General features: G+C 54.3%; 1 protein-coding gene across 3 annotated transcripts in view; it reads right to left on the bottom strand.

The window, feature by feature from the left end:
- Positions 1-235: 235 nt before the first annotated feature.
- The window catches only part of TMEM63B (transmembrane protein 63B), a 46,959-nt gene continuing 32,185 nt past the window's right edge, over positions 236-15,009 (bottom strand). Inside the window, exons 4-24 of one of the 3 annotated variants that reach the window (XM_086631659.1) lie at positions 14,670-14,708; positions 10,942-11,032; positions 10,070-10,107; positions 9,154-9,296; positions 8,835-8,886; positions 8,439-8,547; positions 7,866-7,936; positions 6,971-7,051; positions 6,713-6,836; positions 6,490-6,623; positions 6,203-6,340; positions 5,771-5,924; positions 5,396-5,502; positions 4,511-4,597; positions 3,040-3,105; positions 2,738-2,900; positions 2,465-2,570; positions 2,140-2,307; positions 1,888-2,003; positions 1,571-1,651; positions 236-499 (exon numbers count right to left, since the gene is read on the bottom strand). In XM_086631659.1, the coding sequence (XP_086487785.1) occupies positions 335-499; positions 1,571-1,651; positions 1,888-2,003; positions 2,140-2,307; positions 2,465-2,570; positions 2,738-2,900; positions 3,040-3,105; positions 4,511-4,597; positions 5,396-5,502; positions 5,771-5,924; positions 6,203-6,340; positions 6,490-6,623; positions 6,713-6,836; positions 6,971-7,051; positions 7,866-7,936; positions 8,439-8,547; positions 8,835-8,886; positions 9,154-9,296; positions 10,070-10,107; positions 10,942-11,032; positions 14,670-14,708 (2,233 nt within the window). In that variant the 3' untranslated portion in view covers positions 236-334. Of the gene's footprint in view, positions 500-1,570; positions 1,652-1,887; positions 2,004-2,139; positions 2,308-2,464; positions 2,571-2,737; positions 2,901-3,039; positions 3,106-4,510; positions 4,598-5,395; positions 5,503-5,770; positions 5,925-6,202; positions 6,341-6,489; positions 6,624-6,712; positions 6,837-6,970; positions 7,052-7,865; positions 7,937-8,438; positions 8,548-8,834; positions 8,887-9,153; positions 9,297-10,069; positions 10,108-10,941; positions 11,033-14,669; positions 14,709-15,009 lie in introns of those variants that run through there. The other 2 variants (XM_086631660.1, XM_086631661.1) reach the window with 2 other exon arrangements.

The raw sequence follows: 15,009 nt of genomic DNA, 5'->3' as shown, positions 1-15,009 counted from the left end.
CAAAGCACCCAGCCTTCCTCCTCCCTGTGGGTCCAGAGCAGCACCGTGGGGGCCGCGGTCCCCCTCCTCCCCAGCCCCTGGGGTTTTGGGTCTGGGGACGCCTTAAGAAGGTAGCTAGTAAAGAGCATGCCCACCGAGCTGCTGGGCTGGTGCAGGGGTGGAGGGTCAGGGAAACGGAGAGTTTGCGGCAGGGCCCCTGCCCTCGTTGAAGGCAGCAGCCCCGGGGGGTGGGTGGGCGAGGGCAGCAGCCAGCACCTCGGTGCCTCTCCTAGGTCTCCGTGTGCACAGCCTGCCCCGCTCCTGAGCCTCCTTCCCCTCCCTCCCTCCGAGGTCTCTACTGGTGGATCTCGTTCTCTATCAGGCTGTCCTCACACGACTGGAAATCCGTATCGTTCATGCCATCCGCGTTGATGAGCTCCTCGTCCTGCGACCCCTGCTCTTCTGACTCCGTCACTTCGCCCTCTGGTGAGGAGTCCTGCAGCACTTGGGCGATGTACTTCTGCCAGGCCCACGCGCAGGGTAGGCGAGGGGTGGGGGGAAAGCAGAAACACACATGAGTCCAAGGGGCTTCTCGTGGCAGCAGAGCACAACACGCACAGTGCCATGCAAGAGGCTGAGCGTGGGGATACGCTGGGAGGGCAAGGAAAGGTCCAGACTCCATGGGATGTACCAGGAGAGGGGGTAAAAGCAGGACTGGCTTGGCCCTGCAACAGTGGATGTTGCGAAGCCCAGCATCCTGGGACAGGCAGCAGCCGCAGGGAGCCAGGGCTGGAAGACCATGGGGCTTCTCAGCTCTTTGGAGCCCACACTGAATGGAAGATTGTGCTCCCTGTTTTGCCAGTGGACATGTCTCCCTGAGGCTGTGCCTGCCTTCTATAGGAAACCTCCTTTTGGAGAGATGCTGCTGTTCTTAGGGACATGGAGACTAGGAAGGATTACATGTGCTCACCCCAGCCCTGCTCTCCTGAGGAAGCAGGAGGCTCTGCTTTACCCCATCTCTGCGTGTACTCCCTGAACTGCTCTGCACAGCATCTAGACCCCAACTAGAACAATCTCATGGTGGAAGGAAGCAGCTGGAACAAGCCAGTGAGCCAAGGAGAAGTTCAGAAAACTGGATCTGGGATCTCAAAGAGTTAGGCAGGGGAAGGGAGAGTTCCCAAAGCACTTTCATGGCCTTCAAGGCAATGCCCACAGAGACCCCTTTGCACCGGCACCAGGACCAGCCCAGTGGGTGACAGCCTTTGCTGACAGGCAAGCGTGCAAAGATGCAGAATGAGAAAGGAGACTGACCCAGCCGGATTCACTGTCCCAGCCAAGAAAGAGGCAGAAAGTAAATGCACAGCATCTGAGCAGTGGGTTAGGGTTGTGTGTGTGGGATGGGGCAGGGGGCTACACTTCGTCACCCAGCTCAGGGGGCACAGCACCCAATATTTGGCTCCCATTCTCGCTGGGAGACTCCAAGTGCTGCCTCAGAGAGGCGAGGAGAGATACTCGGAGAGGGAGTTACCTCCCCCTTCCCAAACCCGGGTAAGGAGCGCGCCAGGTCATGGAGGTGGGGACAAGGACTCACCGCTGATCTGGGAGCTGGCAGGCTGGTGGCAGGTCTCCCATTCTGCCTGTTGTCTATAGTGTCCACCTCTGTGTGGTCAATCTGGAGAGAAAAGGATGAATTGAGAGACTGCTGGGGCAACATGTTTGCTGTCCCGTCATAGGAGCAGCATACAGGCAGCAGGGAGAGCCTTGGGACTGTCCCCTCTGTGAAGCCAGGGTTCAGAGGATCTACCAGGGAGCAGGCTAGGACCCCCTGCTAGAGACCCTGCTGTTCTGCAGCTGAGCTGTGCTCCCAAGGAGAAGGGTCCTATACTCCCACCCAGCACGCCATCTCACCTTGTAGTTGTGAGCGCTGAGGTATTTGAAGTGCCCGAAGCAGACGTGACACAGGCAGATCACAATGGTGATCACAAGGACCACAAAGGTGAACATGGAAGTGGGGGCCAGGAACCCTGGGGCAAAGGAAAACCGAAGCGGTGTCAGAGGGACGCTGACCGTGTCCTGTGGCTGGGTCTGCCAAGATCACAGCCTGGCCAGGGAAACAGCTCTGTAGAAGGTCAGGAGCTGGCATCCCAGCCCAGCGCTCACCTGTGCGCATCGTGGAGAAGAAGAGAAGCCAGAAGAGGCAGAGGATGGGGGCTGCCACCACCTGGTTCACAGCCCCTGAATGAATCTTCTTGTCCAGCTTAGCAGGCAGGTAAGCGTAATACAGGTTGTATCGGTCCACCAAGTGCTTAAGCAGCATGTACATGAGCCCTGGTAGAAAGGGAAGGATGCCAGCAGAGTGGGGAATCAGCCTCTTTCCCAGCACCTCTGAGTGACAGGGGATATCTCCCCCACACCATCCTTCTTGCCTCCCTCCCTCGAGTTCTCCCCAGCCTCTGACGCAGGGAGGTGGAGCGGGATCACTTACCAAAAGGGACGATGATGGGACAGGTGATGCTGTATGTCATGACCACAGTGAATACGCACATCATCCAGGCGTAAGCAGCCCCAAACTGGAACTCGTAGGCCTGGTGCTGCAAGAGGGAACAGAGACCCATCAGCACAGCTCTGGGAGCTAAGTGGGGGTGTGCACCACACCCAGTTGTACACACAGCATCAGGCGAGCCCCTTCTGGGCTCCGTCGCAGCACTCCCATCCCCAGGTGGAGACCACAGCCCACCCTCTCAGCCCTGCTACATACTCGTTTGACGTTCCTCCGCTCAGCGGCCGAGCGGGCCAGGCAGAGGCGTATCATGTACATGAGCAAGCCAGGGATGCGCAGCAGGTCCATGGCATTCCCGATGAAGGCAGAGGCGATGACGTAGTTGACAAAGAAGGCCCCATTGTCTGGCAGGAACACACACCTGGGGAGGTGCAGTGAGAGTAGGCTGCAGGAGGTGCTTCTCCCTCACAGGGCAACAGCCGGAAGCCCCCAGTACCTTTGGACACCAATAAGAACCTTCCCCTATCGCCAAGAAGGGCCTTCTGCCCAAATTCACTTACTCGAATCGAACAGCAGCTTCAGCGAGGAATTTTTTGTCAAACAGCCAGCGGAAAAACACATCCAAGCTGTGGGGGAGGGGGGCAAGAAGGAAAGAGGAACAGTCAGAAGCATCCATACAGACATACACATGCAAATATGTGGAAGCTGCTCTAAGAAAGACCCAAAGCTCTGACCATAGACTCTTTTGTTCCCTCTTGGGATGTGTAACCAGCAATTATGTAAATCAGACACTGGGAAAAAGACTGCAGCACCCGAAGAGGGACATAAAGCTTCCTACTCTCATGTGTCCTCTCCCTTTGCCCCAGTCCTATTAGTAAAGTATCTTCCTCTCCTCTCTTTTAGAGCATAACGTCCATGCCAGGAACAGGTGACTGACTCTACAGAAGAAACTGGCTAGGTACAAAGTACCCTCCAACACTGAGATTAAAAAAAAAAAAAAATCCCTTAGGAGAAACAAATCCCATTTTCCTCAGTTTTAATTTTTTGATATAGAACTGTCCAATTCTCTGGCATCTCAGGTACCAGTGGAGTACAGAGCTCCAGAGGCAACAGCAGCTGGTCCGAGTTCTCAGAAGGAAGTACAGTCTGTTTAATGGTATCTGGTCAAAAAGCCAACCTTCTGAGAACATTTACCTGTCTAGGTTGTAAGGTTATATGGAAAAAAGTTTTAATCTCGCTGGGAAACATTGCTGCAGTCACCCACTAGGATGGAGGACTATTATTCTGATTCTATCAGAGGGTTTGTCTATTCTCAGGAGCTGCCTGACTTCACCACTGCAGGGCTGTAACCCAAATCCTGAATTTAGGGGGTTACAGATCTCCCACACTACAATGTGTAGTGTAACTCCCTACTACAGCGAGGACACCCTGTCCCACTCCCACCCTCCAGTTTTTCCTTCCTTACATTATTTCCCTACTCGGCCACTGTTCGGTGCTGGGAGCTCATGTTGACAGCCAGCAGCTGACGCACCACTGTTTGCGACAGGGCATTTCTATAACTCCTGCAGGAAGATTTGGGACTATCATTTAAACAGATGAGCATTGATGCAGTCTACACATAACCATTCACCCCAGCAGTTCTGGCTGAAATGGGGAATTCCCTAGTTTTGTGCAAAATTCAGAGTGCTCCCTGAGCACAGAGGTGGGGAGTGCCTCCCTCACCAGCAGACCTCGAGCAGATTTTTCACATGCGTCCATCGACCGTGCCAGTTTTTGCAGCATTATTTGTAACACCACGGCACATGTCAGCCTGTCTGCAGACTGATTTAATAAGCTCTAGAGACCCAGCCAGGTATGGTCTGGCCTGGCTCCCCAACCAGAATGAAACATCACCTTCCCAAGGGGATGGTGGCCAGGTCACTCCTGCATCTGGGAAAGGATGTAGTGTAGGAGAACAACAACCATGGGTACATCTCAACTGTCCCCATGCTCCAGGTCTCTACACTTGCTTTCCCTTCCCACCACGCCTACCTGCTCAGGCCCAGCGATGGCAGCAGCAAGACCATGAAGATGAGAAAGGTGTAACACTTGTGCATGGTCGTCCTGTTCTCTCCAGACCTGAAGGCAGAGAGGAGGCTGTTAAATCTTTCACTGTTGCCCCACCAGCCGCAGGAGCGGTGCCCCCATCGCTTCTCATCAGAAAGTACTTCCCAGTGTCCAATCTGAATTCCACTCTGTCCACTGCTGGTACATTAATACGTCCCCTTCCCCTCCAGGGTGCCTGAGGTCTGTTCTCGAGTCCCAGTTCCTTCCCTCGCTTGTCTCACAGGCCCTCCCGGCCCTCTTATCTTTAGAGGACTCTCCGCAATCATCTCTCTTGACCTGCAATCCTCAAAGCTGGTGACACTGTCCTCACCGGTGTTTGCAACATAGAACAGAAAACAAAGCTTACATCGCACATGCTGTGGGGAATGTGCCTCACAAGCAGCACATTTCTAGCGCTCTGCACTTCAAATACCTTCCCTGTGGCCAGAAGCCATAGCAGCTAAGGCAATTTTCCCTTGGAAAAGCTATGATTTGCACATGGGTACAGGCACACCACCCCTGCCCACTCCTGACTCACCTGAGCCACAACTTCCCTTGCCACTAGCATTTCTCAGTGACCAGCCCCAACTCCTTCCAGCTTTCTACTTCTTGTAGACCTATGTCAAGCTCTGCTCAGACAACCATGCAGATTGGCAGAACAGCTGTCCACAGCAGATGCCAAATGTCCAAGAGGGGCAATGTAACACCACGTTTGGAGGGGAAGACAGTTCAAGCAGAAGGGATCCAGCCAGGAGCTTTACGTTAGCGAGAAATGTCTAATGGCCAGGCAGCATGCTGGTATGGCTAAGCGCAGGTGCTGGTAGTCCTTACCTGGTCCAGTGCGCTTCGAAGAAGGCAGAGTAATACACGATGGTGGGCAGCAGAGCAGAGAAGCACCACAGCAGTAGGGTAGGGAAGAACTGGGTGATGATGGGGTTCTGTAACGAGGGAAAGAAGAGATTGTGTACTACACGGTACGTCAGCTCTCGCACCAGCCACAGGTACAGCTGCTTTTGCTGATGCTGAGTCCTCAGCACCGTGGCTGCCACTGCACCCTGGCCAGGCTCAACACATCCCTCCTGGTCAGGCTGACAGGACCTGGGGAGCACTGATAACCTCTCTCCCTACCCCCTCCCTTGCAGGGGCTGTTGTGCCCTGGAGAGGTTTCCATGCGACCCATCCTGCACCTGTCTCCGAAGGCCTTACATTGAGGTACTCCACAGGCTTAGTGACATTGAACTTGTCCATAGTGGTGATGATGATAGCAGGGGTGGTGAGGAAGAAGAGGAGAATGAAGAGGACCACATTGATCACGAGGCAGCGGATCCACCAGATGAAGCCCCGGATGGAGAGGTGTTCCCTGGGAAGGGGTAAGGAAGGCATCAGGATGGCTGCATGGGGCAGAAGGGCAGGTCCAGAGCCTCACGTGCACACCATGGCCCAGCCTGCGTGAACAGCACTTGAGGTGCCAGCCCAAGGCTTTCCCTCTCCAGGTCACATCAGACTTCTAGCTCAGCCAGGCTGGGCTTCAGCAAGAACAACTCATTCAGTTACCAGAGGAGCAGATGGAGAAGGAGACAGGGAAGGTGCACCCCTTTCCCATCACCAGGGCCCACTAAGCCCCACAGAGCTGCTCACCAGTAGATATTCTGCGGGTCAGGGGCATAGCTGACGGTCCAGTTGGAGACGTGGAGGGATTCGCTGCAGGAGGAGGCCCTGGGCTCCCCACGGCATGCACAGCCCTGGCACTTACAAGCGTTGAAATCTTTGAGGATTCTGGAGAAGAAGAGAAAGAGGGAGATGCTGACACAGAGGGCTGTCTGGGACAAGCTAAGGGGGATGCCTTAGTGCTGACATTCCTCTGATTTGAGGCAAGAGCTGGGACAGGTCACCTTCCCATGAAAGACAGGACCTTTTACACTCACATGGCTGTGATGGTCTCATTGTGGAAGGTGACAAAGGCCATCCCCAGAGGCTTTTCATTCACCTTCTCCTTCTCCCGCTTGTAGTCATCTTTGAGCTTCTCCTCCAGCTTGGTATAGTACTCAATGGCCTCCACCTAGGAAAGGGAACAGGGGTCAGAGCAGAAACATGGGGACCCAAGCCCTGGCATGCCCCACCACCAAACATCTCTGGTTCTCCCCCCACCTCCTCGCAGCCCCTGATGACACAGCAGCACAGGTGGCCACAGGGCTTGGGGTTGATCATGGATGGTGTGTTCTCCTTGCTCTGCAAGTTGGTGAAGTAGATTCGTCCACGCTCAGCTTTCTTCCTGAAACAGGACAGCAGAAGAGAAGGAAGGAAAGAAAGAAAGAGAGCAGCTCAGAAAAACTCCTCTGGCACCAGACTTGAGGGAGAGCCTACGGCATTGGCCTACCCTGACTTCTCTCCCAAATCAGGGGTTACCTCTCTGCGTCGAGGAACATCAGTCGGGCCACGTCATAGCAGGGTCGGGCCTCCAGGACGGTGCAGTTGGCATAGGCCTCCCTGTGGATGGGAAGCATCAGCTCATCACACCTGGCACCAAAGGCTGTACCCTCAAGCAAACCACACGCATCCAGGACTTCTCTCCTGCCCTGGGCTGAGCGTCATGACGCACAGCAAGAGCTTGCTGGGGGCAGCAGGGTAGCCTGCAGGCTCTGTCCCTTATAGCAGAAGACACACATGAGGCAAACACTACATCCTCCGGATGCACGAGGAGCATCTTCAGATGTTTGTCCTGTGGCAGCAAGGACCAGGACCCCACAACTCCTCTCTGCTTTCATGGGCCACAGGGCTTGGGGTCAGAAGGACTCCCAAAGGGTACAAAACATTTCTCCTCTCTCTATGCTGCTTCTAAACATGGCCCTCACAGCGTGTTCATTGAAGTCCTGAAGGAAGAGAAACTTTGTTTTTTTTATTAAAAAGAAAAATATACTTTTCCACAAGGACTGTGATCAGGGCAGAAGCAGCAGCACAACATCCCATAGTTACTGCCTGAGCGACTCCTGCCTGGATCTCATCTCTGAGCTCGACTACCTTTCAGTACACACTCTGTCCACTACTTACCACACTGACCCTCTATGGCTCTGCAAGAGTTAGCTGGGTGTATCCCCAGGCACAAAACTAAGGACACTGCACATTCAGATAAAAAATTGTGCAGAAAAATAACAGTGAGATGACCAAAATAAAAGCGTTCACCAATTTAGACTAGCTTTTTGCTCTTGATGTACTATTGCCATTCCAGATAATGCTAGCACTACCCAAATAAAACCACCCCTGTTACAGAGCAGCCTTTCATTAGGCACACAGTGAGACTCACTCGAAATGCTTCTTGATCTTCTCTGGCTCAGCATATTTTGAGATCCCATTGATGAAGAGAGTTCGCTTAACCTGGAAGGAAGGAAGAAAAATAAAAAAGGAGAGGGCAGGCAGGTGTGGATGGTGTGAAAGACTGGACTGCAGCAAAACCCTCCAAGGCCTGAGTCAGCGATGGGAAAGGGCAGTCCCATCACTTCCAGCATCCAGACCTCCCCCTGTCCTATGCTTCCACTAGTTGTTGGCACCCTGCATCCCAGTGCGCCGCAGACTGACATCCCAGGGGCTTATACTGCACCTGCCTGAACAGAGAGGGTATCCTTAATGAAGAAGGCAAAAGTAGCTGGAGCAAGCCCTGAGGAAGTCATGAGGTCCCCCCAACACGTTCATTCAGAGCAGGCCTCTCCTGTTTCCCTACAGACAGTCAGGGCTGCTGCTCTGGAGGAGGTCTGCCTTCAGCCAGGCAGACCTCAATTGCTGTGGGAAGTGGGGTGCTCTGCACTCTCTCCAAGGCCACCTGACTTGACAGAAGGGTATGGGAAAAATGTGCCTGAGAGCGCAGCCAGATCCTGCTCACCAAGTCATCCTCTTTGTAGCGCATCTTGGAGGTGTGCCGGCGCATGCTGTACACCGTCAGCAGCAGGTAAAGGAAGGCGAAAGACGTGTGCAGCCACAACAAGTTATTCCTGTCACAAAGGAGACCACAAAGGTCAACAAAAGGTTGCCACTACAAGTCAGGACGTGGCTGGTCAGGCCCTGAAGGCAATGGGGTCATGAGCAGCATAACTGGCATGGCACCCACATGCCCTACAACCAACTTCCTGGAGTTTAGTCTGGAAATTGGAGTAGGGACAGTAGCTTCACAGCAAGGGCACAAAAGCAGCCTTCAAGGAGGTGAGGCTCTGCAGCAAAAGAACATTTACAAAATACCCCAAGGGCCTCAATTATCCATCCCATCCCTGCCCACACATACCCAGAATTCAAGTTAGCTATAGTTGTCCTCCCAAAGCTGTAGGCGTTGTTTTCTAGGGAGAAAGAGGCAGAGACAAGCACATTCAGTTATACTGAGTGGCACAGAGCACCACTGGGGTGGGCTACAGCAGAAATCTCACCTGCAGAACACCCCAAAACCCCAAGCTGCCCAGGATGATGCTTTGGATGTGCCACTCTCAAAGTGGGACAGCAGTCAGAATTTGCCTGTTAGTCCCGTCCTGCCCTCCACTGCTCCTCAGTGGTTTGGGACAGTGTTGAAAACAGCTCCCCCAGCCCAGCCAGATTCTCCCTGCTCTCACCTAGCAGGTCCCCTGAGAAGTTGACAGGTAACACGATGCCCACGGACAGCACACCCACGGCCACCAGCAGCCCGATGATGTGCCTCTGGAAGGACAGGTAATGCACCGCATCACCTCCACACTTGTCCCGGATCTCGTCATCCCTGCCAGGGAGAGAAAGGCCGTCAGGCAATCTTCTACATTCCCTCAAGTGCTGCAGGAAAGCAAAGGGTCATGGCTGCCCTCTTGGTTTGAATTCACACAGCACCCCTGGTGCTGTCCCACAGAGCTGTGGCCAGGCCTCAAGTAGGGATCCCAGCACCCAGCCTTGAACCAGCCTGGGCAGAAACCTGCCCGTGCAATGCTTACTGCAGCCCCACTACCACGCCCCTGCCCTCCACTCCTGGGATGGGCAGCTGGACCCATGCAAACCCAAGGTCACATCCTTCTGGTAGGCCTTGCTTCCGCTGCTGAGACACAGGATGGCTGACACTGTCCCACAGCATTCTGAAGCCAAGAAGCGCTCAGGAGACTACTCCTGAGCATCATCAGGCTGAGGTATCTCCCTGCATCCTCCAGTCCCTCCTTTGTAATCCTTCCTTGGACAGCAGCGCCCCTAGCAGGAGTCCCAGGTAGAAGAGCATCTCTGCAGAGCAGCAGACAGTGTTTCTGAGATGGGACTGAAGCAGGGGAGACTTGGGCTGGGTGCTCTTCTCTGTCATGGACTCACTGACCCCTCAGTTTTGGCTTTAGGACTCCTCATCAAGTCCTGTCTTTGCTCGTCCTCTCCAGAGGACACGTTTTGCCTGTGCTCTTCAGAGAAGGGGCTGCAGCAAGGGCAGTGACTTCACACGACTGCACTGGGTGTCCCAATGCCCTGCACTACCCTCTGCTTCTTCCCCAGGTGGCTCCTACGTGCAGGTCCTGGGGCACTTACTTTATCCTGAAGATGGCTGTCAGCCAGGAGCAGAAACCCTGTGCAGAAAGAAGACAGTAGGGTCTTGTGTCACTCTGTTCCTTTTTCCCTGCTCCCTCGTTCAAAGGCTCAGGAGACCAGGCTGGTGTTCTCACACCTCAACAGACTCTGCTCAGGACAGGAAGGGGACAGACCACGAGCACCCAGATATGCAGAGCCACAGATGGGTCCAGGTGAAGGAGATGACAGTGCTACTCCACAGGGCACAACATAGGCTGGACTCTGCCATGTGGCTGTCCCCTACTGACTGGACCTCAGCCTCCCAGACAACCTATGGTCTCCTGGCTAGCATGGAAGCTCTCCACCGCCTAGGGACACCCACAAAATTCACCATACAGGTACTTTAGCCATCATGGTGGACAAGAGCAGCTCTGCAGGGACTGGGAAGGCAGAGTGGGACAAACCAGTACTCCTCAAAGGACACCTGAAAGAGGAACACTTCCTCAGAGCTTCACCACTCATCCATCACATCTTGTTATCCTACTGAACTGCGCCTCCCCTTTAGAGAGGAAAACATCAGCAGAGGTAGATAGTGCTGTGAGGAGGAGCCAGTCACCTTTCTCCCGGCAAGTATTATTTGTGATACTGAGATGATAGGTTGGACAGATGTCCGTTAAGCCACAGGGATGTACAGACTACTTATTTAAGCACATGTCTAGAAGCCACATAGTTATGTCCCCTTGAGCTCTATACCACACTTATACACTACAAGGTGTGGGACCTAAGGCCCAGGGATGGGCAATCGGCGTTGCTTCTGAGGAGCCCTTGGGTCAGACAAGCTATGGGCTCCTGGCCACTCAAAGGGAAGGTGTTTGACTCTTGCTGCTACTCACATTGTCCCTCTGGTCGAAGTCCACAGAACTGGAGACGGAGGTGAGGCGCTCATAGCGGTCATGGTTGTCAGAATGCAGGGCGGAGGCTACACTAAAATGACAAGTGAGAGGCGAGGGAGAAAGTTAGAAGATGCAAGAAGGTAGCCTGGCCAGGAACCAAGAGCACCCAGAAGATGAGAGGTTAATTCAGGTCAGTTTGCCCCAGGTTAAGATGAAGAGAGGCGAGATCAGAGAGCAGAGGTAGCAGTAAGCAGAGATCCCTCCTCAGACAGCACCCTGAGCCCAGCAGCCCCCACGGGCTTGGCCATGGATGCTACTTGCTCAGCATCTTCCGAAAGGCACTGGCGTTACGCAGCAGCCCCTGCGAGGAAGGGCTGGCAGCGGCAGCCACAGAGGAGAGATAAGGTCTGTTTAGCACAGGGTTTAGATAGAGGAGAGGAGGTGGGAACCAGAGGGTGTCACAGCCCCTGTGGCTCCAGTGCCGCCACAAGGCGGCAGCCCCGGTGCTCCGGAGAGGCACTGGCAGCGGCTCCCGACCTGGAGGGCCTCACTCCACTTATGGAAGAGGAAGACTGGGAGTCTGGTGGGCCATATTCCAGCTACATCAGTCCTCCCTGCCCTTAGTGCTTCAGTGCAGGGAAATCCAGGAGGAGAAAGGCAGCTGAGCTCCAGTGGCTGTGCTGCCTGGAGCCAGGCTCAGCCCAACAAGCTCCATGGCCTCAGCTGGACCTCCTACCTGGACATCCCTCCAGCAGGAGTGGGGCAGGCAGCTGGAAGTGAATGACCACAAGCTAAAGTGCAGGAAAGCAAGAGAGGTAAATATCCCAGACTGTTTTACTCTAGACGGAGGCAAGGACCTAGATAAAGGATCTGCAGCAGAAGCATCCAAGGCAGACAACAGCCCCTGCTACAAATGCAGGTGGAGGGCGGCTGGCAAAGGAGACAAGAAAATGGTCCAGAGACCTAAATTAAATAGCACTTGCTAGATGACAACAGCAGGCCAGTACCTTGGAGGTGCAAGAGATGTAGCTGATCTGAAAGCTAGAAGTAAAGGAAAAAAAACAGATGAAAACAGTTTCTCTGTAACCAATACAGGCTTAAGGAGGATCAGACAAGAACCCAGAGAAGAAGCAACTGAGAGACAAGTACTAGAGACACGGTGTATGACACTACAGGACAGACCCCCTCGACCCTGCTGAAGGAAAGAGGATGGGATACGTGGCCTCCCTCAGAGCGGAGCAGCATCTGCTGAGTCCCTGGCTGGAAGCAATGGAGAGAGGGGAAAGGAGATTAGCTGAAGGCCATGGGACTACAGGAGTGCAGATTAGCCAGTGGTGTGCAGCCTTGTGACTGCGCAGCCCAACACCCTGCTCTGCTGGAGGCACAGGGCAAGCTTCAACCCAGCTCTTGAACCTTCAGTCCCTTAAAACCCCAGAGGCCCTGCAGATGGGCACATCGAACGAGGGTAAATTTCTGCTGTCCGCAGGCCCGAGGAGAGCCCAGTACACCACAGTGTGTTTTTGGCTCCTCGGTATTGGAAAAGCAGAGGGCAGAGCAGAGCAGCACTGGAGGGGACAATGGAGCACCATGTTATGAGATGACCAGGCTAACTCAGCTCCATTCAGCAGGATGCAGTGACCATAATCAGGATGACTCGCAGTGCTGAGAAGACAGAGGGGGCCAAACCTCACCAAAGATGGGAAGCTGAAGAGGGAGCTTCAATGGTACCTGCACTTAGCTGAGGGCTTTTTAAAGCTAAGCACTAACAAAGCAAAGTGGTGGAGGCAAGGTTGCCCTAAAGGGTGAGAAGATTAAGGTGGAACCCTGTCCGCTGCCCTAGGTTTGGTGCCGGCCCTGCCAGGCAGGAAGAAGGATGGGGTCTGAGGCACGACTAGCCTCATGCCAAGGGAACTGCAGGCTCCAGGAGGTGAGGCCAAGCATGCTGTGGAAAGGGCTTGCTGCCGTGCGAGGCAGGAGGTGGCTGCATGGGTGGAAAGCCCCATAGGACTCTGATCACTGCCTTCAACCATGAAGGTGCAGGTGAGTTGCCACGATCTCCCAGTGCAGACTGAGTCACCAATTAAGAGTGCCGATGGCAAGGGCACGAGCCCTGGCAAGGGGCAGGACAACGACACTTGCCAGTTCTCAGGCAAAGGGACACATCTGAGGAAGATGTCCTCCTGCACCAAGAGCAATGCTGTGCATTCAACGGCTGGGAGTGCCAGGCAGCATACACGTGTCCCTAACCCACCATGTGCCACTGTGCCCCAGCACAAAGCATGGCTGGGATTGGAAAGTGCCACCAGCCTTTGAGGAGCACAGCCAGGACAAGGTCTCCTTGTCGAGCTCCACAGGCTTTTGGAAGTTTCTGGCTGCCAATGTTGTCCCAGCTCAAGCAGTAGGTTTTGGGGGGGGATGTCAGCAGAGAGCTCCAGCAAGCCCAGATGAAGGATAGGAGCAGGAAGAAGTATTGCCCTGGAGAGAGATAAGCACTCCTCAGGATAACTGAGATGGCCCCTGCCAAGAAGCCTCAGAACACAACAGCCCTGTTACCTCAGCCTTACTCCCCCTGCAAGGTGTTAGCAGTGAAAAGTTGCCAGACACACTCGAAGCAGGGCCAACCACTAGTGAAGCACTCCAGCATGAGCGAGGGGTCCCCTCTGTGCCTTGTACCATAGCCACCACCACCTCTGTTTTCACAGCTCCAACCACTCTGCTCCTTTGGGGGCAAGGAGCAACCACAAAAATAGAAGCATCCCTATACCCTCTCAAGGCAGCAGCAGGCCCCTGCTTTGCAAGTGATGGGCTTTGAGAAGCAAGGCTGCAGCTTCCTGCCCCATATTCAGACACATGTTAGCTTGGCTGGAGCGACCATTACAGGCTCTACACCACTGCCTGATCATCTCCTGTGCAGCATATGCCACCCATCCAGTCGGCAAGGCATGGGGGATGCTCTTATCCTAGGCAAAAAAGTAGCAAGAAAGAGGAAAGAGCAGGGAGGGAGGGTTCATGGCAGCATTTAATGGGCAACGCCAGGCCAAGGTGCCAGAGGATGCTCTCAGCAGAGTTGAGGCAGGAAGTTTGCTTCTGCAGGGGGAGAGAGAAACGATAAAGATGCTGCCTTGCCGGGTGCACTGCCAGTGGGGGTAGGTGGCAAGGGACATGGGCCAATGCTTGCCTTGGTCCTGGCAGTCTCATAAGGTGAAGGTAAAAAAAGAGAGAAGTCGTGCAATTGCCTGCTAGATCCTCTCCATGCACCCGCCTGCCCCTACACCTGGCATGGGAGCAGCCCTCATCGCTCCCTGGCACGAGAGGGATCAGGCAAAGGAGGCTTCCCTGGGTGGCCCCAGTGTGCTGTGGGCTCAGGCAACCAGGTTTATTTTCTCCATCGTAAGGCTGGATAGCTGGACACAGGCAGGTAGAGCAGGGTATGTGATGTGGCACCTTCTGCCTCAGCTGGGAGCTCCTAGGCACTACTGCCTCAGGGAATGTTTAAGGGCTACTAGGGGAAAATCAGTGTACATCCAGCTGTGGTAGTGGCTGACACAAAGGGGAGGGAAAAAGAGAAGAGCATGAATTCACCGACCGAGAGGCACAAATCCAAGCCCAAACTCCCAGCCACTTAGATTAGTTCAGAAGCAAGACAGAAAACTGTAAGAGAAAAGGAGAAAGAGAGAGAGCATGAGCAAGAAAAAGAGAAGAAACAAGACCCTGAAAAAACGACATACTATTCCCGCTCCTCTCGCTCCGTCTGCCGACGTCGGCGCCTGGGGGCACAGAAACAGAAAAGGAGAGGTTACAACCCCAGGAGCAGGCACTGGGTCTCCTTCGTCACAGGGAGCTATGTACCTGACAGGGCTCCACACTGTCCTGAGGAAGAGAAACCTGCTGATGTTCAGGCTGGAGAAGACCTTCTTTCCAGAGCCCAGTGCTGTCCCAAGTCACAAAAACCTGAAGCACTCGCTGGCCCAAGGGCAGAGTGCTTTGCTGCTAGCTAAAGGCAAGCTGGCTTCACTGGGAAGGTGATCTGGCTCCACACCACAAGCGTCCCAGGGAGCTTCTGAGGGA

The sequence above is a fragment of the Tauraco erythrolophus genome, chromosome 2 (genome assembly GCF_009769465.1).
Source record: "Tauraco erythrolophus isolate bTauEry1 chromosome 2, bTauEry1.pri, whole genome shotgun sequence".
Classification (NCBI taxonomy): domain Eukaryota; kingdom Metazoa; phylum Chordata; class Aves; order Musophagiformes; family Musophagidae; genus Tauraco; species Tauraco erythrolophus.
The sequence above is the reverse complement of the archived record's forward strand: the minus strand, read 5'-3'. Positions and strand labels throughout refer to the sequence as shown.